Source organism: Anolis sagrei, chromosome 4 (assembly GCF_037176765.1).
Source record: "Anolis sagrei isolate rAnoSag1 chromosome 4, rAnoSag1.mat, whole genome shotgun sequence".
Classification (NCBI taxonomy): domain Eukaryota; kingdom Metazoa; phylum Chordata; class Lepidosauria; order Squamata; family Dactyloidae; genus Anolis; species Anolis sagrei.
In genome coordinates, this window is record NC_090024.1 from 211722056 (window position 1) to 211743413 (window position 21358).

The 21358-nt window shown below is 40.4% G+C and overlaps 1 protein-coding gene across 19 annotated transcripts in view; it reads right to left on the reverse strand.

Moving 5' to 3' along the window:
• EPB41L1 (erythrocyte membrane protein band 4.1 like 1) overlaps window positions 1-21358 on the reverse strand; it is a 229573-nt gene that overhangs the window by 43382 nt on the left and 164833 nt on the right. For all 19 annotated transcript variants that reach the window (XM_060772294.2, XM_060772296.2, XM_060772295.2 and 16 more), the window contains 5 exons: window positions 16310-16414; window positions 16157-16199; window positions 13192-13267; window positions 10043-10261; window positions 1907-1994 (listed from right to left, as the gene is read on the reverse strand). In XM_060772294.2, coding sequence (XP_060628277.2) covers window positions 1907-1994; window positions 10043-10261; window positions 13192-13267; window positions 16157-16199; window positions 16310-16414 — 531 coding nt within the window. The remainder of the gene's footprint in view (window positions 1-1906; window positions 1995-10042; window positions 10262-13191; window positions 13268-16156; window positions 16200-16309; window positions 16415-21358) is intronic.

Below are 21358 nucleotides of genomic sequence, written 5' to 3' on the forward strand. Positions count from 1 at the left end.
GAGGGTGCATCACTGGCAAAAGAAAAGGCTAAAGCAGTGGTTCTTAACCTGTGGGCCACCAATGGGTCCCGAGGAGGAAAATCTGGTCTGCGAGTCTCCTTCCTCTTTATTTTATTTTATTTCTGCTCCTTTCACACCGGTTACCACTCCTTCCCTGTCACTGATCAAACTAGAGCTGATGTAGTCTATCCAATGCAATTTTCTGAATCAGCACCCCCACACCAAATCTGAAGTTGACCAAAAACTGATTCACAATCCTTTTGGTACTCATGTTGGAGTGATCCCTGGTCAAAGTGGTCCTTGGTCAAGTGGTCCCTGGTCAAAAAAAGGTTGGGAACCACTGGACTACATTGACTAATGCACCACAGCAAAGTCTTTTCCAAGGAAGGACTGGGCAATGTGACTTGGTAGGTGCTTTAGGACTGCAGTTCCCATAATTCCTCACTACTAGTACTGATGGAATTTCATTACCAGCTGGGAGCTCCACCATTGCCTCCTGATTTAAAAGTGTATTCATGTATAGGGACATATACAAAAACAATACTCAATTTTTAGAACCGATCTTTGTCCCAGCTCTTGGGAAAATTTCAAGCCTATCAGGAGTTGCTGCCTTGCAACATATAAAACACTGGGAATTCTCAAAGTACCGACAGAAGTAATTCCCCCATATGTGCTAACCCTAGAAAGTCTGTTCAATAAATTCTGAACTAGGTAGCAGCAGTGTGTTCTTGAATCCTACAGCTGCAGGTCACAGGCTAAGGTGCTGTTATATTTGCAAAGTTCAAATATGAATGTTGAAGCAAAATGTCCTTAATGTTTTAGCAGTTACTTAGTCCGTGCTAGCATGCCAGTGAGCTTGGTGATAAGGTTTTGTATTCTACAAACCTCTGTCTTTCAAAAGATTAAATGCATCCTCCCACCAATTGTGATTGCCTCCTGTAAAGTACAAAATTTCTAAAATAGCTTTTAAGCTGGAGACATCCAAACAACTGTCCCTGCTGTCAGATGACACATGGATATGAAAGGAGGGCAGTTGTGCATATAGAAAAGAAGGAAAAACAAATATAGGAGAGCAGAAAAATACAAGAAAGTGCCCAAATGAGAAGGAAATAAAAGCATGAATGTTGATCTTGAGGATTTTACTGAGAATCTTGACAATTTCTATAAAAGCGTCAGTTTTTACCACTTACAGAATTTACTGTATAGTGCTATAAACTTCAAAAAGTCTCAAATCCAAAATATCTTCAAAAGTATACCAATATAAAGTCACAATTTATCATAATGAAATGACTGTTCTTATTATTCTTAAGAGAACCTTCAATAATTTTTACATACTCCAGCTGATGTTTGGCTTCAAGGTGAAGTGATCCGGTAATCATTTCTGGATCACTTGTCATAAATAAATTTAAAAAAAATAGTAATTTCTGTTCAAGCTGATCTTGCAGAACCTTCATAAATTACATTTCTTACCAATATGCCTGAGATCTTTAAGGACACCTGCAGTGCAGTGCTATATATATTAACTCGAAAGCATAATCTAATTAGTCCAACAGAATTTATGCCAGAAACATGTATAGGACTTCAGACTAAGAAAATATCAACAGCAATATGTATTGATAAAAAAGTTGCAGAATTGCAGAATTGCAAATGTGAGTGCTTTATCAAACAAAAAAAAATAGCTCAGCTTAAAGAGAAATAAAAAAAAGAAAAAAGAGATTGGTTTTAGGCCTGTTTGAAATCTGGCTGGTAATGTCACAGCATTTTTATGAGCATTTGAAAGAGAACAGCACAGCAGAAATATGAAAAAAAATATATAGATTAGTTTTCAAGTGGTGGAAAGGGAATGTGGAAAAGACTGAAGGAACAAAGCTGTGCTGCATGCTTCTAAATCTCAAGATCAGAATACCTTGGCATGATGCAGGTCAACTCCATACATGGAAAGCTTCTTGGCATTCTCCAAGAAGTGAATTTCTGCCTCACCAGGTGTCATGCCCCTGTAGGAAACAATGATGAAAATGTTAATAATCATATTGCAATAAATAGTCTAAAAGTTCTCAAACAGGGATTGGCCGCATATGGATTGGCTTAGGAATCTGGGTAAGTTTAGCTTGGAGAAGAGGTAACGTAACAGTCATGTTTAAAAATGTGAAAGGATGTCATAATGGAGATGGAACAAGCTTGTTTTCTGCTGCTCTAGAGAATAGGGTGTGGAACAATGGATTCAAACTGCAGGAAAGGATATTCCACCTGAATATTAGGAAGAACTTCCTGATGATAAAAGCTGCTTGACAGTGGAATATATTGTCTTGGAGCGTGTTGAAGTCTCCTTCTTTAGAGATTTTAAACAGAGGTGTAGAGAAATGTTTATTATAGAGTGTTTATTATACTGTATTTAAACTGTATTTATGTATTACATTTATTGCCATGGCCTAGCTGTGAGGGATAGGTTGCCATGGTGACAAGACAAAGCCTCAGAGGAGGTGGGCGGAGCTTAAGGAGGAAAAGGTTTGAAAGTGGCAGTTAAGCTCCAGTCCGGTGGAGGAGACCCGGAGAAGAGCAGAGCCAGTTAAGGGCTCTGGGAAATAGCAGAGTCAAGAAAGGACTCTGGGGAAAGTAGTTTAGTCCGGTGGAAGAGACCCGGGGAAGAGGAGAGCCAGTTAGGGCTCTGTTGTGAAGCTGTGAGAATTCAGTAGTTCCTAGAATTTGTGAATATTTCTTCAGCAAGAGAGCTGAAGATGTTACCTTGTTAGATTGCTTAGGTTAAAAGAATCTAACAGAGGGGGTCTTCAGGATTGCCAGTAAGGAAAGACTGGTGATCAGTGGTTTGTTCTGAGTATAGAGCAAACAGTGTGGACATTCACAATAGGGAACTCTGAAGTAGTATAAGCACTTCACTAAGAAGAAGTTTGTAGAATTGTATCATCAGAAGCATGTATCTCAAACCAGCCATTTTGTAACATCAAGCCTTGTGCCAAGTTCAAATTCTCAAAACTGCAACAATTACGTTCTGTTAACAATAAATCTTGTTCTCTTTGTATTTCAAACCTGCCTCCTCCATTGCTTTTATGCTTGGTGCATTCTACACTACCAAAATCACCTCACAGCACAACTAAAGATAAACAGAGACATAATCCAGCGTCTCTAAACATATTGGTGGCAGCTTAATTGATATTTAAAAGAAGGTTCCTCACAGAATATTGGTGGCATTAAAGAAGATTAATACTTCCTCACATAATTTTGGTGGCATCTAGTGAGATTAGCGCTGCTTCTTTACATTTTTGGTTGACAAGTGGTGGGATTAACGCTTCTTTACATAATTTTTGGTGGCAGACGACGGGATTCGTGTAACAACTAATCGAGTGCCTTAAGTTTAATTTTAAAATAAGTTGTGAGGTAAAAGTTGTTGATAACATGGCTACCAGGCGGCAGAGGAAGCTGGCTGAGGAAAGAGAGGGAGACCAAGAGGAAAGCTCGAGCTCTGAGTCAAAGACAGAGGCAGTGCCTATGACAGAAATGGCTCTTAAGTACAAATTAGAGATGAAACGATTGGAGATGGAGGCAAAAACAAAAAGAGAGAGAACTGGAAATGGAGGCAAAAGAAAGACAAAGAGAGAGAGAGTTGGAGATGGAGAGAGAGGCGAAACAAAGAGAATTTGAGGAAAGACAAAGACTGAGAGAATTTGAACAGGAGTTAGAATTGAAGAGAATGGAGTTTGAGCTAGAGAAACAAAGATTGGCTTTGTCTCAAACATCCAGGGATGTTCAGGAAGGGAGATCTGGAGGGGATACCCCAGATTTGGTGAAGAAATTCCCAAAATATACCAAGGACGATTGTCCAGAGAAATTCCTAATATCTTTTGAGAGATGTTGTCGAGATTTTGGAGTGGCTAAGGAAAAATGGATGACATACCTTAGGCCACAGATAAGTGGGAAACTTTTGCAGATTTATGGACAGTTGCCTGAAGAATCTTATAGAGACTATGATCTGTTTAAGAAACAGGTTCAACAAGAGTTTAGATTGACTCCGGAATATTATAGATTTAAGTTCAGATCCTTAAAGAAAGAGAAAACTCAAAGTTTTGCTCAGGTGGCCTCAAGATTATCTCAACTGTTCGATAGTTGGATAAAGACGTCTGAGGTGGAAGATTATCAACAGCTGAGGGAACTTTTAAAGCTGGAACAGTTTTTTCAGTTAGTGCCTTATGATATTCGCTGGGTGATTCAAGATCGCAAGCCATCCACGATTGTAGAGGCAGCGGGTATGGCAGATCAAATAACAACCTTGAAAGAAGGATTTAAAGGGGAAGATCTGCCAGGGGACAAAAGAACAAACAGGCAGCCATTTTATTCACAACAAAAGCGCCCACAGCAAGAAAAGGGTGCTGACTTAGAAGACACCATCTGTAGGAGGCAGAGTGTAATAAGACCAACTGCTCCTGAGGTAAAATGACGGTGCTTTCAATGTGGAGAATGGAATCATTTAAAATATCAATGTCCCTTGTTAAGGAAAGAGAAAACAACCCTCTTTGTGAATAAAATGAAAGAAACACCAAGGGCAGAAGCAGATACTGTTTCAAAGGAGAGTTCAAGCTCAGAGCCTCAAGAGAAACAATGTCTGTTTATCCTGTCAGGCAGCCCATCTAAGGACTACTTAGAAACCATTTCTATTGATCACAAAGACAGGAATGGACTCAGAGATACAGGTTCCGAAGTATGCATCGCGCACCCTGAAATAATACCTCAGAAATTCCAACAGCCAACCTCTGAAATAAAATTAAAAGGTTTAGGTCCCGCGATCCCAACACCCGTGGTGACCTTGCCAATAGAATATAAAGGATGGAAGGGTATGTGGGATTTTGCAGTCAGTCCTGACATACCATATCAATGTTTAATTGGAAATGATTTGGCTGAGGAGATTAAATTCTGTAAAATGGCGTGTGGGGAGAAAGAATGTAACAATGAAAGCCCTGAACAGAAAGCCCTGTGTTTTGCCATACAACAAGATGGGGACGAGAGTCCAGAAACCAGCGCTACAGTGGCTGAGCTTGTTAAGAAGACGGGAGGAGTTGAGGAGATTCGGCAGGAACAGAGAGCCGATGGATCTCTGAAGCCTCTATTTGCTTTAGCTCAAAACCCCACAGTATTGACAGAAGAACAGCCCTCCGAGTTTATACTAAAGAATGGTGTCCTATATAGAGAATCCAAAAGTGTAAACTCGACAGAAAGATCAGTGACATGTAGTCAAATTGTAGTGCCTCAAGGTTTTAGAGAACAGCTGATGAGGGTGGCACACGAAAACCCTCAAGGTGGACATTTGGGCATAAGAAAAACCACGAAGAGGATCACTAAAAACTTTTATTGGCCTGGCATGTTCCAGAGGATCAAAGAGTTTTGCCAATCCTGTGACATCTGCCAGAGATTGAGCACTGGAAGGGATAAAGTTAAAGCTCCATTGATCCCTATGCCAATAATTGGAGAACCATTTTACAGAGTAGGCATTGACATTGTAGGTCCTCTCTGTAAACCAAGCAGACGTGGTTACCGTTACATTTTAACCATGATTGACTACGCCACAAGATATCCAGAGGCTGTAGCTCTGACTAACATCGAAACAACTACAATTGCAAATGCCCTGCTGTCCATTTGGGGAAGAACTGGATATCCCAGAGAACTGGTCTCGGACTTGGGAACCCAGTTTACTTCCAAGCTTCTGTCGAAGTTGCTGGAGTTATGTGGAATTAGACACCTGACTTCCACAGCATATCATCCGCAGACAAATGGACTGGTTGAGAATATAAACAAGACTTTAGTCAAAATGATAAAGTCTTACAGTCAGGAAAGGCCTTATGACTGGGACGTCAAGTTACAACAACTGCTGTTCGCCTACAGGACCGTCCCTCATGACAGCACCGGCTACAGTCCATTTGAATTGCTGTATGGAAGGAAAGCTCGTGGTCCGTTAGATCTGTTAAGAGAATATTGGGAAGAAAGTCCGGCGAAGGATCCTGTTCCGGTGACAGAGTATTTAAGAGATCTTCAAGCAACAATGCAGCTGGCTAGAGACATTGCTCAAGAACATTTGCTTGCGGCTCAGCAGAAACAGAAAGACTATTATGACTCTACTGCTAAGCCAAAGGTCTTCGACATCGGAGATGAAGTTTTATTTTTATCTCCCAACAAGGCCAACAAGCTTCAATTGGATTGGTCTGGACCATGGAAGGTCATCAGAAGACACAACCACATAAACTATGATATTTTTGATGAACAATCCAATGTAGAGAGAAGAGTCCATGTAAATATGTTGAAGCCTTATGTTGTAAGATCTGCAAATGTATGTTTTGTTGTTTCAGAAGAGGAATCCGGTCCCTTTTCTTTTTGGGAGGGTGATCGTGAACAGTTCAGGAATGTAGATCGGGTAGATATGAATGTAGAATTGTCCCTACCTCAGAAAAGAGAGGTTGTAGAGGTTTTAAATAAATATAGGGACATATTTTCGGACTTGCCAGGAAAGGTCCAAGGAGTCCAGCATCGAATAAACACCGGTGATGCTACTCCTATTGTATCTCCACCCTACAGGGTTACGGGGAGAATTAATGAATGTATTGAAAAAGAAATTAGGGAAATGTTGGACCTAGGGATTATTGCTCCATCGGTTAGCTCCTGGGCTTCACCTATAGTTTTAGTGCAGAAGCCTGACAAAACAATTAGGTTTTGTGTAGACTATAGGAGGTTAAATAAAGTGACCCAGACGGACACCTATCCTATGCCACGTTTAGACGATCTACTGGAAAGGATGGGGAAGGCCAACTTTATTAGTAGCATTGATTTGACCAAGGGGTTTTGGCAAGTGCCCATGGCACCACAAGACCGTCACAAGACCGCTTTCCGGACCCAAAATCGATTATTTGAATTTTATGTCCTTCCTTTTGGCCTAAAAAATAGCCCGGCCACATTTCAAAGATTAGTGGACAGTGTTTTGAGTGGACTGGGGTCTTTCTGTGTAGCCTATATTGATGATATAGGGATTTTTAGTAATTCATGGAGAGATCACCTTAATCATTTAGATCTGGTGCTAAACAGGTTGAGGGAAGCAGGGTTAACCGTTAAAGCTTCCAAGTGTAGGATAGGATATAAGGTTACCAAATATTTAGGACATTTTGTGGGAGGAGGTCATATTCGACCTGATCCTACTAAAGTGGCAGTTATACACCAGTGGCCAGTGCCCAAAACGAAAAAACAGGTTAGGGCATTCCTTGGATTGGCGGGTTACTATCGAAAATTTATCCCATCCTTTAGTAATCTGGCAGCCCCTCTTTCGGATCTTACTAAAAAGAAGAACCCGAACCAGGTAATTTGGACTCCAAATTGTCAGACTGCCATGGATCAATTGAAAAAATCCATTACTTCAGATTCTGTCCTAATGGCACCAGATTTTGACAAGCCCTTTATTTTGACGTGTGATGCTTCAGATACTGGGCTTGGAGCTGTCCTAAGCCAATTGGATGTAGAAGGAGAAGACAGACCCCTATTGTTCTTAAGTAAAAAATGGCATTCTAATGAGTATAGTATGTCAACAATTGAGAAAGAATGCTATGCCATTATCTGGTCAGTCAAGAAACTGAAACCGTATTTGTGGGGTAGGAAATTTACTTTGCAAACAGACCATGCTCCCTTACGATGGCTAGATAATGTAAAAGGTACCAATAACAAACTGTTAAGATGGAGTTTGGGTTTACAAGATTTCATATTTGACAAAAAACATGTTTCAGGTAAACAAAATGTAGTTGCGGACGCCTTATCAAGGATTCCATAGGTTAAAGGTTTGTATATATGTATAGTTGAAATGTACCTAACTATGATGCGTTTCCCTTTCAGAATTGATATATGTATATTTATTGTTAAATGTTATGTAGGATTATTTTTGCTATTCTAGGATTAAGAAATGTGCAAAAATATTTTTCTGGGGGGGAAGGTGTAGAGAAATGTTTGTTATAGAGTGTTTATTATACTGTATTTAAACTGTATTTATGTATTACATTTATTGCCATGGCCTAGCTGTGAGGGATAGGTTGCCATGGTGACAAGACAAAGCCTCAGAGGAGGTGGGCGGAGCTTAAGGAGGAAAAGGTTTGAAAGTGGCAGTTAAGCTCCAGTCCGGTGGAGGAGACCCGGAGAAGAGCAGAGCCAGTTAAGGGCTCTGGGAAATAGCAGAGTCAAGAAAGGACTCTGGGGAAAGTAGTTTAGTCCGGTGGAAGAGACCCGGGGAAGAGGAGAGCCAGTTAGGGCTCTGTTGTGAAGCTGTGAGAATTCAGTAGTTCCTAGAATTTGTGAATATTTCTTCAGCAAGAGAGCTGAAGATGTTACCTTGTTAGATTGCTTAGGTTAAAAGAATCTAACAGAGGGGGTCTTCAGGATTGCCAGTAAGGAAAGACTGGTGATCAGTGGTTTGTTCTGAGTATAGAGCAAACAGTGTGGACATTCACAATAGGGAACTCTGAAGTAGTATAAGCACTTCACTAAGAAGAAGTTTGTAGAATTGTATCATCAGAAGCATGTATCTCAAACCAGCCATTTTGTAACATCAAGCCTTGTGCCAAGTTCAAATTCTCAAAACTGCAACAATTACGTTCTGTTAACAATAAATCTTGTTCTCTTTGTATTTCAAACCTGCCTCCTCCATTGCTTTTATGCTTGGTGCATTCTACACTACCAAAATCACCTCACAGCACAACTAAAGATAAACAGAGACATAATCCAGCGTCTCTAAACATATTGGTGGCAGCTTAATTGATATTTAAAAGAAGGTTCCTCACAGAATATTGGTGGCATTAAAGAAGATTAATACTTCCTCACATAATTTTGGTGGCATCTAGTGAGATTAGCGCTGCTTCTTTACATTTTTGGTTGACAAGTGGTGGGATTAACGCTTCTTTACAAGAGGTTAAATATTATCTGACAAGAATGCTTTTGATTGTGTATTAGAGGTGTGCATGACACCAAAAATCTGCTTAGTTTGTATTTACAAAATTTGGGTGATCCCCAAATTCATTTTCTCAATTAACCCCAAAATGTATGTTGCTTGTGTTAATATTGGCCCTGAATAAACAACAACAGCAGCACTCCTCTGGGCACTCAGGATTTATTAACCTACACTACACTTTGCAGAATTGAATTATATATTTAAAACCAATAGAAAGGGAAAAATTAAAATACAATTAAAATAGTCTAGAAAATAAAGAAAGCAGTCTGGAGAATTTTAAGTTAAAAAAATCTAAAGAGAAAATGGACAATCTCACTAAAATGAATCCTAAATGCATGCCCCCCCCCCCAAAGAAAATGATCCTAAAAGGATTCTAAGCTGAGGCAAACTAAACTTGCATGGCACATGCAAAAACCGTCAAGAACAAATTCAGCTCCTAGCTAGTCATTTGCTATTTGCTACCCTCAATATCTCTTCCAGCTTGCTTGCAATGGCAACAGAGCCAACATGGCTCCTGAATTTAAAGGAAATAACAGGATTGCCTCCTCCCTTCCCCTTTTCCTCGGTCGTGATAGACTGAGGAGACCATGTGACATACCAAGTTTCCCTGTGCTGCCCAGTAGAGTTTGCCTCCAGTGAAGAAGGTGACTCACTGCAACTTAGGAAGAGTAACAAACTTCTTATGAAACTTCATAAATGGGTAGTTTCATTTGTTTGTGTATGCGCAGGGTAGTGTCACTGAGCTGTCTTCATAAAGCGGGTCACCAGTATGGATTTACCAAATCAATTATGACTTATAACCTGTATCCAAATTTTTGCACAGCCCTATTGTGCATTCATGTGTGGCAAGGGGTTGGACCGGATGGCCTTGTGGTGTATGATTGTACGGAATTCTAGAAACCGCCATTCAAAAACATTTAGAAGGCTACATAAATTTCCAGTCCTATTTTATAGGATGAAACAAACCCTATAAACTAAATAACACTATTTGACACCAAATATTGTAAAGTGCCAAGCTTTCAAGATCTTATTTATTCTCAGAATGAGAGGGAAATTATTTACCGGTAAGTTTTGTGCAGCTCCATAATACGCTCTTCCAACTCCTTGGTCTGGTTTGGAGCAAAACGAAGCTCACCAACATAGTTGCCCACATGCTCCTCACAATCATAATCTCCCAATTCAGCCTGTACAGCATAGGAACCTAGGAGTGCATGTGTAACAAAGGAGCATGGCAGGCGCCCACTGATGATGTCTGCTCGGAGCTGCAAACACAGGTAGTATCTAGGGAGGAGAAGGTATCAAGCTGTTAGAATGTCCACATGGAAAGTTATCCAGACTTGCAGCCATTTACTGAGAAAAGATTCACATTGGCCTTTTGAGAAATTAAAGCTACACAAACTCATATCCACCAAGCCAAATGAATTCCAGAGTCTGAGCACAATCTATTTCAAATGCTTTCTGGGAGAAAAAGAATCCGGTAAAGTACCCAGTATGCTTTGCCAAAGATAGGGAGAATGCTATATTAAACTGGCTAATATATTTTCAAACTTTTTTGCCTTTCTAATTCCCAGCATTCTGAGTGGTTGTTCCAGGTGAACCCAAATATTATCACATTATCTGATGAGTTTAATTTGAATGCCTACCAAAGCCTTCTTCCATTATTCCATCTCAAGATGTTATGGAGCCACAATAATAATCCTAGATGTAGGGATCTGAAGAATCCCAGTTTTATACATTTCTTTCTGGATTAATCAATGCACAGTCATACCAGTTAACAAAGCCTCTGACAAAGAAGCTCCTTTTTACACAGTTCTTTAACACTTGTATAAGTCTGGTTTTCCTCCTGGTTCTATGACCTGTTGAATATTTGGAGGGAGTGGTTTTATTGGCATTAGGAGGCAGATGAAATAGAGCTGGAGAAACATCGACTTTCTTGTCAGTTTGGAGCAATATGTCTCCGGTTAACAATGTAATAAAGCTTGAGCTGGAAACAAATGGGATTTGATTCCAGTCAATCCTACTGCAGTCGGGTTGTGCTTGTTTACGAAAGACAAAGTAAACAGCTGTTACCTCCAAAATATCTTACTGAGCACATGCAAACAGCAAAAGAGAAAGAAAAGGAGAAGATTAGATGAGCTTGCTTCACCTGCTTTCCCCAGCATGATAAAACATATTTGACTACCAAAATAGAAATTATAAGAAAGGTGGGGACCAGTAAAAGAAAGAGCATCCCTGGATATCTTTTGGAAAAAAAGTTTCTAAAACATCTCTAAAGGTTAAGGTAAAGGTTTTCCCTTGACATTAAGTCTATCTGTTTCTAACTCTTGTGTGTGTGTGTGTGGGGGGGGGGGGTGCTCATTGTAATCCAAAGAGCTGAGGTTGTCCATATACTCCTCCAAGGTCATGTGGATGGCATGACTGCATGGAATCTCTAGAGCAGTGGTTTTCAACCTGTGGGTCCCCAGGTGTTTTGGCCTACAACTCCCAAAAATCCCAGCCAGTTTACAGCTGTTAGGATTTCTGGGAGTTGAAGGCCAAAACATCTGGGGACCCACAGATTGAGAACCACTGCTCTAGAGGATTCCAAATATTTTTGTTCACTTATGCAAAGTTTATGAGGTCTGTTTGTTTCACTTTATATGTGGAGAACGTTAGTTCTGAATAACCAAGTTTCTTGAAACATCTTTTTTTCTTTGGTGTAAGATCTGATTCCTATTCTTTTCATATTCTTTCTTAGCCCAGCACCAAATTTTCTGTTAAAGAAATAATACTCAGGAACACATCTACTTTATTAGCTGAGGTACATTTGATTACATGAAGACAAGATGTTTGGTTGGGTTAATTGATGCATTACAGTAACACAGACACCTTTAAAAAACATTAAATCTATTTTTAATGACAGAGCAGCCATAATTCTCGTGGCTGTGCCATTGAGATATTCCAGGAGCTGTCCACAATATTTGTGACCATGTCATTGGGAGTTTGTGGGAGTTATTGTGAAAAAAGCCCAACCAAAAACAAATCATCGTTCAGTGTTCTTGAAATATATGAGTTAACTCCCCACTGCTTCCTCACTCAATGATTGTTTTGAACACAGGTTAATTTCTTCTGCAGCAGCAATGGATCATATCTAACATTTCACTCCTCTTCAAAACTCAAGGGTGCAAGTGGACCAATTTGTTTCTTCTGAGAGAAAATGCCATGCTGTATTTTCCCAGTGCTTAATACAAACAATGGAGGTAGTACTTGGCCACGGTAGTCCACGCTCTGGTTACATCCCGTCTTGACTACTGCAACGCTCTCTACGTGGGGTTGCCTTCGAAGACGGCTCGGAAGCTCCAATTAGTCCAACGGGCGGCAGCCATGATACTAACCGGAGCGGGGCGCAGGGAGCATACAACTCCTCTGCTGTACCAGCTCCACTGGCTGCCGATTTGCTACCGGGCCCAATTCAAAGGCGCTGGCCTTTAAAGCCCTAAACGGTTCTGGCCCAACTTATCTATCTGAACGTATCTCGGCCTATCAGCCCACCAGGACCCTAAGATCTTCTGGGGAGGCCCTGCTCTCTATCCCGCCTGCTTCACAGGTGCGGCTGGCGGGAACGAGAGACAGGGCCTTTTCTGTGGTGGCCCCTCGGCTTTGGAATGCCCTCCCCATAGAGGTGAGATCAGCCCCTTCGCTGATGGTATTTCGAAAAAGGTTGAAGACATGGATGTTTAAACAAGCATTCGATTAATCTGGTGCAACGGAACTGATGAACAAGGATTGGTTAATCACAGACGACGAAATTGGATTGCGACTACAATTAAGAGATGCATTGGATTATTATTGGTGGCCCAATAATATTGTGTATTGTGTATGTGTTTTTATGCTTTTTAATGGAATATTGCTGCTTGTCGTTGTGTTGTAAACCACGTTGAGTCGCCGATTTAGGCTGAGAAACGGCGGTATATAAGCACAGTAATAAATAATAAATAAATAAATAGTAGTTGGCTGCAAGTTATGCCTTTCTCTTGTTCTTGAAGCAGAAAGCAAGTTGTAGGATCAATAGCCAGTGGTTTTCACTTCTCTTAGCCACCAATGGATAGAAAGCATTCTGTCTTCATGGCTAAAGCTGTTGCTCCGGGTGACCACAGGGTTATTCTTAATGTGTCCTCTTTGTAAAAGGTTAATGTGAGAATTGGCCCTGAGAGGAAGCTTCCTCTACTCACCTTGTTATATCCTCTGTGAGCTGAGCAGGGTCTGGAGGGTAGAATTTGACAGTGAAGGCAAAGTTCCAGGAACCACCTTGGAGAAGAAGACAGAAAGTATAAGGGAGGAGTGAGAAAAGAGCATTTTGCTGAGGTGTCTTTTTTCTTGCATTGCTCAACCATCATCTCTATGTGTTGTTTCCCTGATTGGGGCTGCCTCGCAACCCAACCACTCTGACATCCCTAAGGAAACGATCAGTGTCTATAAAGAAGACAAATTCCTTCAATTCAGCAGGGATCTTTGCTCAGCTACATGTTCATGGCTAAGGCAAATGGAAGGGTGCGCTTCCCTGCTAAGGCCTATGACATGCAGCGCAGCCTTCACTGCCACACACAGAGAGAGACCCGGACTTGTTGTTGCCATGGAAACAGGCTCACGTCTCCCAGAGGGCCTGCTGTTGGGGACAGACCTCCCATGGCATCTGTGCAAACCACTGCAAAGCAAACCCACCCAGATGCTGCAATTCTAGAAGCCAGTTCCCGGAGGGATTTCTCTTTCTCTTAGAAAGAAAGGGGTGGCAAGGCCAAAAGAGTTCAGTCCCCCCTCACCTCTCTTTCCTACCTGTTTAAATTTCAGCAGTGGGCACCTCATGCTTTACCTGACTTCAGCTACAAATTTGACACATGTATGTATAGTCACATGCACTGGTCTCAGTGGATTAAATGGTCGGAAGCCGCTTGCAATGCCTTTCTGCAATGCATCTGCCATCTGCTTGTGGCACAATTGGGACACAATTATAGAGAAGGAACTGGGAATAGTCAAAGGATAGTTCTGTCTATGAGTTTGGCTGCATGATCTTTAAATCCTTTCCAACTCTATGCACATGGGAAGGGGATTTCTGGCTGCACACATGTGTCAGTTTGAGATGTACATGAGACATACCCTTTCCAATTTTGATGGGCTTACAAAAGAGAACAAACCAGTACTTTCTTAAAAGAGATTTCTCTCAAGTTCCTCTGTTTTCCAAAGTATCGGAAAAATCAGGATAATAAAATGAGAATGAAAAAAAACATATGGGTTCTTTTTCCAAATGTTCATTACATGGAAGTCCAAGCAGCAGTAATTCTATGCCTGTCAGCAGGCCCGTAGTCAGGATTTTGATTCAGGGGGAGGGGGGCTGAGTTTGATTTGGGGGGCTGAGGATCTACCCTAGCAAACTTTTTGTATCGTTATCCCGATACCCCCATGCATATGGGATATATTGAGCATGGTGAACAGATCATGATATGAATAAACATAACAGTTTAAATAATGTACCAGTAAGGCCTTCTCATGGACCACCTTAAGAATTGGGAGGGGGGGGCTGAAGCCCCTCAAGCCCCCCCCCCCCCCCAGCTACATGCCTGTCTGTCAGTTATGACAAGAAAAAAATCACTTCACAGAAAATCGTCAAGAGCAGCCCAATTACTATGGGTACACATTTACATATTTGTTTAATCAATGTGTTCTTGATTAAACAAATATGCAAAGAGCATATAAACCACGGCTTCTTAAACTCTGGGTCCCAATCCTTAGTTCAATGTTGGGGACACCTAGAAATTTGCAACAATAAAACGTTGTCAACACCACCTAGACCTTTAAATGAATCTGTTAGCAATAGCGTGTAGTATTTACAATGGACTTTGCAGAAAAGGCTTCAGTTAGAATTCATAAAAAAGAAAATCAGTCTGTTTGCCAAACCTTGCAAATGTTGATTGTTTGATTATTATTTTCTTTGCCTATTTTAGACACCTGGAACCATGTAAAAAATTACGGGTGGGGGGGGGGGTCATGGAAAAAGACCCCTGTTGGAAAGGAGTCGAGTGGAAAAATCTTAAGAAGCCCTGATATAAATATACAACAATATTTCCAAATGGTTTCTGTGGTCTTTGAATATTTTTTAATCAAGAACAGTTATTCATTATTGTTATTGATTAACATGGATATCCAATTGCATACAGTGCTGTATATACAGACAGTCCCAACCTACAAACAAGATAGGTTCTGAAGGTTTGTTCTAAAGTTGAATTTGTATGTAAGTCAGAACAGCTACATTTTAAAATAGCATAGGGATGGGTTAACACCCCTCTAGTGTTTGTTTTGCTGTCTGTGCCCCTGTTCAGAAGATTTTGCCTCATTTTCTTTCCCTGTGAGAATTGGATTTTGAAAAATGTGGCTTGTTATGTGAACAAGGATTTGTGATAAAGCTTCAGTGGAGACACCTTTTCCCCATGATAACTCTTTCAGGAATGAATTTCCCTTCCTAGTGGTAGATTTCTCTCACTTCCTATTGTCTCACCCCTGTTCTTAACTATGAGTCACTTGTAAGTTGGTTGGTTGTAACTCGGGGACTGCTTGTATAATTATATCTTTTCGACTACAATCCTTTGGATAGTGGTTTGCAATTGCTGTTATTCCAGTTTGACAGAAGAATGTTCCATGGTTAAGAGCAATACTCAACATGTAATCAAATGCAGTGGAAACCTTAGAAGAAACCTAAGGAGATACTCAGTAGAACCTTTAGATATTTAACCTCTAATTCTCCAATTAGCTGTCATTCTGGTGTATTCACTTACTTCATGGGTACATAACCCCTAGTACTACTAATCAAAACATTGTCTTTTCGTCCTTCGCTGATCTTTTTACCGAAAGAGAGAAAGAGAGACTAAACCAATAGTGGGAAAATATGGATTCTTGCAAGTGAAAACTGAAGTTGACATCTGGAAAATCCCATAAATAAGTAGAATAAATACACAATAAAATGCTCATTTGGAAATACACCAAATTCCCCTAGGAAATTGCATTGCTTACAAATGGCATTCTATGGAGAAGTAGAATACCCTGCCTTTCTCACTCCTCTGCCACATACTGTAGATAAGGAATTTATTGGAAAAAGTGGGGGGAGTGGGATCAAAGCCTCCGAAACTCATGCTTTCAACTACTCACTGCGAATCTGTTTCTTTATTTCTTTAGAGGGATCCAGCCAATTCTGAAATGGTAAGAAAGAAGACATGAGGGGAAGTCCCCTTTAAGTACAATATAAGCACAGTATCTTGAACAGACACAGCACAGAGCTTGATCTCAGTCACCTTAACTTACCTTTTGACTGTCTGAGTCACAAAACGTGAGTCCAAAATAATCTTTCTCCAGGAGATTGAGATGCTCACAGACCATATCAAACAGAACCTGACCTCGGGCATGTTTCTGCAGAAGAGACAGAGATATAGTAAGAACCAAAGGCCCATCTGGAAAATATTGTCTTCTTCCTTCCAGAATCTTCTATGTAGGACTGAGGCAAAAGTGTGAATCATTTTTTTTTTGATCATGCGGTTAAACACAAACATTCCGCATTCTCTTATAGCATGTCCAATATGCTATCATAATAGACTATGTAGGTCATACCTTTGCTCAAAGCAACTGAAGTGCTGCTTATGCCACAACCAGGGTAAAAAGGTAAATGGTTTACATTGGGGGGGGGGGGGGGGATATCTAAAAAATAATTTCTACACATCACACAGACACATTTATCATAGTAATGACTGTTTTTAGAAATCCAATTGAACTGCACTAATCAAGTAGAAACTGGATCACAGAAGAATACTGTTAAACTGATGTAATAATATGTCTGAAAAGAGGCATCTAGATATATATGCTTTGCAATGTTGCTATATACCTTCAAGTAACCCGCAGCTTATGGCAATCATACTATGGGGTTTACTAGGCAATGTATGTCATTGTCTTCCAGTCAGCAGAGTTCCAATAGCTAAACTCTGATATCCTAGTTCAACACTCAAACCACTAAACCACACTGGCTTTCACAAATATATTAAATTATATTCAATAGTATTTTTGGCAAAAAAACATGCGCATAATAGCTTATGGTAAACATTTTTCTATATAAATCAAAAATCAAACTGATAAGTTGGCAAATATCAACAACATTTCTTTATATAACATTTCTATATAACTCTAAAGACTCTTGGGGTCCATCTACACAGGTCATAAAATCTGAGGCTGGTTCAAAGAACTGCTGGCTTACACTGGCCCCAGATTCTTCCATGGTGTTTACAGCACTCTGCTCTGGAATTGCTTCAGCAGTGGAAGTGGAGTGTTCACTGTCCAGTCAAGCCAAACCCAGTTTGGTCCCACTGGACAGTCACCCTTACCTTTGTCATTTTGCATCACTGTGGAAGCTGCCATGGAGCCCCAGAGAGCTCTTGGTCATAGCTAGATGCCTTTGCTGATGTCAAGAAAGGCACCCCTGTAACTCAGAGAAGGAGCCATCCCATATCGTCTCCAAGGCTTTGATACCATCAGCAAAGGTGCCCAGTTTTGGCCTGAGCTCTGTGGCCATCAGTACAGTGATAAAAAAAAGAGGAAGATAAGAGCAGGAAAAGTGGATAGCAGCACTGCTCTATGGGAACAGAGGGACCAGCTCTAAATCAGAAGCCCGTGTTCCCCTTAAAATGTTTCTCAGGATATTTGCAGCATAATTTAAATACTCTAAAAACAGAGGAAACAGGAACACAGCTTAAGAGCCTCAGCTAAATTCTTTATAAATTGCCCAAAAGGTGTGTGTTGTAAATTGCTATTACCAGCAAGAAGCAATAAATGATAGTAGTAGCCTTTTGAAATAAAGCAATTAACATTTTCCCACACAAGCAATCCACTGTATGCAGAGATTCATTAACCCGACATAGTAAAAAGCACTGAATCAGAGTAGGCATTTAACATGAGCCTTTTTGTCCTTTTTTTCTACTGTAGTCATAAGTGGGTTCAAGAGATCAACTTTTGTGAGTAACAACCTGCATGGAGAAGCTACACATCAATGAATGAGACAGGCACCAATGACATACTTGGGAGCTGATAATGAAATACTGCTTTCTCAGCTGCCTGCAGGAGTAAGGACACTGACTGAAAAGTGCCAGATATGACATCTGTTTTAGTGTCAGTTTGGAAAACCTCACCTAGGTTCTCTTTTTACATGCCATCCTTTGTCTTCAGTTATTGTACTTGCTTTCCACCACTTTTTGATTCACATAAAATTTCAGTCCTTTTTTGTAAAGCTCCGCACTTGCCAACCCTAAATGTAGCCCATAATGTCAGTTTCTTGGAATGTATTTCCTTTCCTCCCCTTTTTATTTTCCTGATTTGGAATAGTTGCCTGTCTGTACTCTCAAATTTTCCTGGTTTAGCAGAGACAACACTTTGAATGTTTGCCATATATATGTTGTGCTCCAATCTGGGTCCCCTTCAGGGTGAGAAGCATGGAATAATCATGCTTCAAATAAATAAATAAATAAATAAATAACACAGGTTAATCCCAAGCACTCTCTCTTCTCCCAGCTTCAAGAAAATCTCAATTTTCCCTTCCTTATCTCCCCATTGGCCCATCATTTATGTCTTAAGTCAGTTGTGACAAACTGAGTTCAAAGTTCAAAAGTAGTTCATAGTCAATTGAGCAAGAGGAAGAGGAGGGGGCAAAATCTTGCTTTTTTCCTGTGGACTCAGGCAAAAGTAACTGCTGCAGCTACTCCGAGCTATGGAACACAACATTGTGTGCATATCAAAATTTATTCCTATTTATTTATTTATTTATTTATTTATTTATTTATATTTATTTAAAACTTTTATATCCCAATCTTCTCTACCTCCATAGACGGACTCAGACTGGCTAATAGCAAGAATCCAATGCTAACAGTAAAAACCTTTTAAAACATCATACATAAACAATCAGTTAAAAATACATATAAGATAAATGGCAAAATAACCATTTGCCAAGCTAAAATCATGTCCAACTCAGTCTGCACATTGTGGTCAATAACTTTAGCCAATTACTGGTCTCAGCCATCACTCTGCAAATGCCTCGTTCCACAACCAGGATTTCACTAGCTTCCTAAAGGTCAGGAGAGAGGGGGCAGACCTAACCTCATTCAGGAGATAGTTCCATAGCCGGGGGGCCACCACAGAAAAGACCCTGTCTTTCGTCCCCACCAGATGCGACTGCAAACGTGGCGGGACTGAGAGTAGGGCCTCTCCAGAAGATCGTAATGCTCTTGATGGTTCATAAGGGAGAATACGTTCGGACAGGTAAACTTGACATAGACAGAAGGAATAGACATAACTTTGTTTTCCCACAGACATACGCATTCACCTTGCACTCCAATTTTGTAAAAAAAAAGGTAAAGTTTATCCCCTGACATTAAGTCCAGTCATGTCTGACTCTGGGGTGTGGTGCTCATCCCCATTTCTAAGCCGAAGAGCCAGCATTGTCCATAGACACCTCCAAGGTCATGTGGCTGATATGACTGCATGGAGCGCCGTTACCTTTCCACCGGAGCGGTACTTATTGATCTACTCACATTTACATGTTTTTGAACTGCTAGGTTGGCAGAAGCCAGAGCTGACAGCGGAAGCTCATGGCGCTCCCCGGAATCAAACGTGCGACCTTTCGGTCAACAAGCTCAGCAGCTCAGCGCTTTAACCCACTACGCCACCAGGGGCTCCCAATTTTGTAAAACAGGATCAATATTTCAAGAAGCATTCCTGGTTTGAACTTTCTTTTTGTTTCTTGATTTCCATTTTGTGTTTCCCTTTACAATTTGCCTAAACTTTACATTTCAGAGCTACTTTTGATGGTTATCTTCCCTGCATTCACTCTACTTTGATTTACATTTGATTCACATAATGTGCAAAGGCTGCCCAGTGCCATTGGAAAGAAACAGTAACCTGTAGAAATTGAATATTAGAAAAATGTAACTGTCTCCTTACTCTGATAGTTTCTTTCCCCCCTGCAGAGCTATGTTTAATTTACATTAACAATTCAATTAAAAGTGCATGCATTTATAACCTGAGACATTATAAAAGGCAATATTATTTTCAATGATGCTGCTGTTTTTTATTTATACCTCACTGTTCTCTCCACAAGGAGGCTATCATGTTTTTTTCAAACTTTATCTTTCCATCTCCTGGGGCTAAAAGAACTGCACATTATTTTTCCTCATTTATACTCCCTTTTTATTTTAAGAAAAACCCTGTGAAGTAGCTTAGACTGAAGTGCCATGACCAGCTCATGGGGATCACATGAGTGATGAGTATTAAATTGCAGGAAAGTTCACATTTGGCCTGATCTGTGATGTGTATTTGAGAAAGGATGAGCATGAACACAGGGTTCATACAGTGGATCTGAAGGAATGCTATAATTTTGAGATCTTAGGGGAAAGGCATTTTATTTCAGAAACATATATAATATTACATTTACTGTTATTCAGACTATGTGTACACACGCCCGCACACATAGTATTAATTGATTTATGGGTTTTTGTTAGGCTTGATTAAATTGGGGGCATAAATACCAGAGTCTCTGCTTAAAACAGTAGTTTGTATGTGTGGTTGTTGTGAGCAGTTTCTTCCTGTAGAGATGTTCAATGTATTGTCGATGCTCACTGTATTGTCGACAATACATAGTTTGTATGCTCTTCCTCACTAATAACATTTGCCACCTTGATGACACATCTTGGCTACATTACCTTGTTTTCATCTGTGAAATGTTGGAGGGTATGTCTATTCCCATTTCTGAGATATTTGCACTTACTGCATGACTCCATTAAAACTTTGTCTAAATCCTCCTATATCAACTTACCTTCCCAATGTGTTGTAAAACCCTCACCTGCCCACCCCTTCTCTCCCCTTTCCTCCTGCCAAAAAAAATCACTTGTCTAATGTAGGGAGAAAAGTCTTTGATCCTCATTTCAGTGTTCCACATCTAAACAGCAAGCTAAGAGTAGTACAGTGACACAGATCTCTCGGTGCATCTGTCAAAGACAAAATATCCGCCACAGTTTTCAGAGAAGGACGACTAATTCCGTGAGCACTTTTAGGCCTCTGAAAAGCTCACCTCTCTGGCTTTGAAAGTTCCTTTAATAATCCATTCTATTCCATCCCCCACCCTCCACACCTTTTGCTTAAAGATAACTTTCATCTCTGTAACAATCAGACCCACTGCAGTCAGTAAAGCTCCCTCTCAGAATCTCCCTGTTAAGAGATGTCAGCTAAAGAGCCTGACTGCTGGAGAGCGGAGATGAAAGCAACAGACAGGCTCTGATCCCTTTCACCTTCTCTCAGTTCTTTATTTCACTGTATTTATTT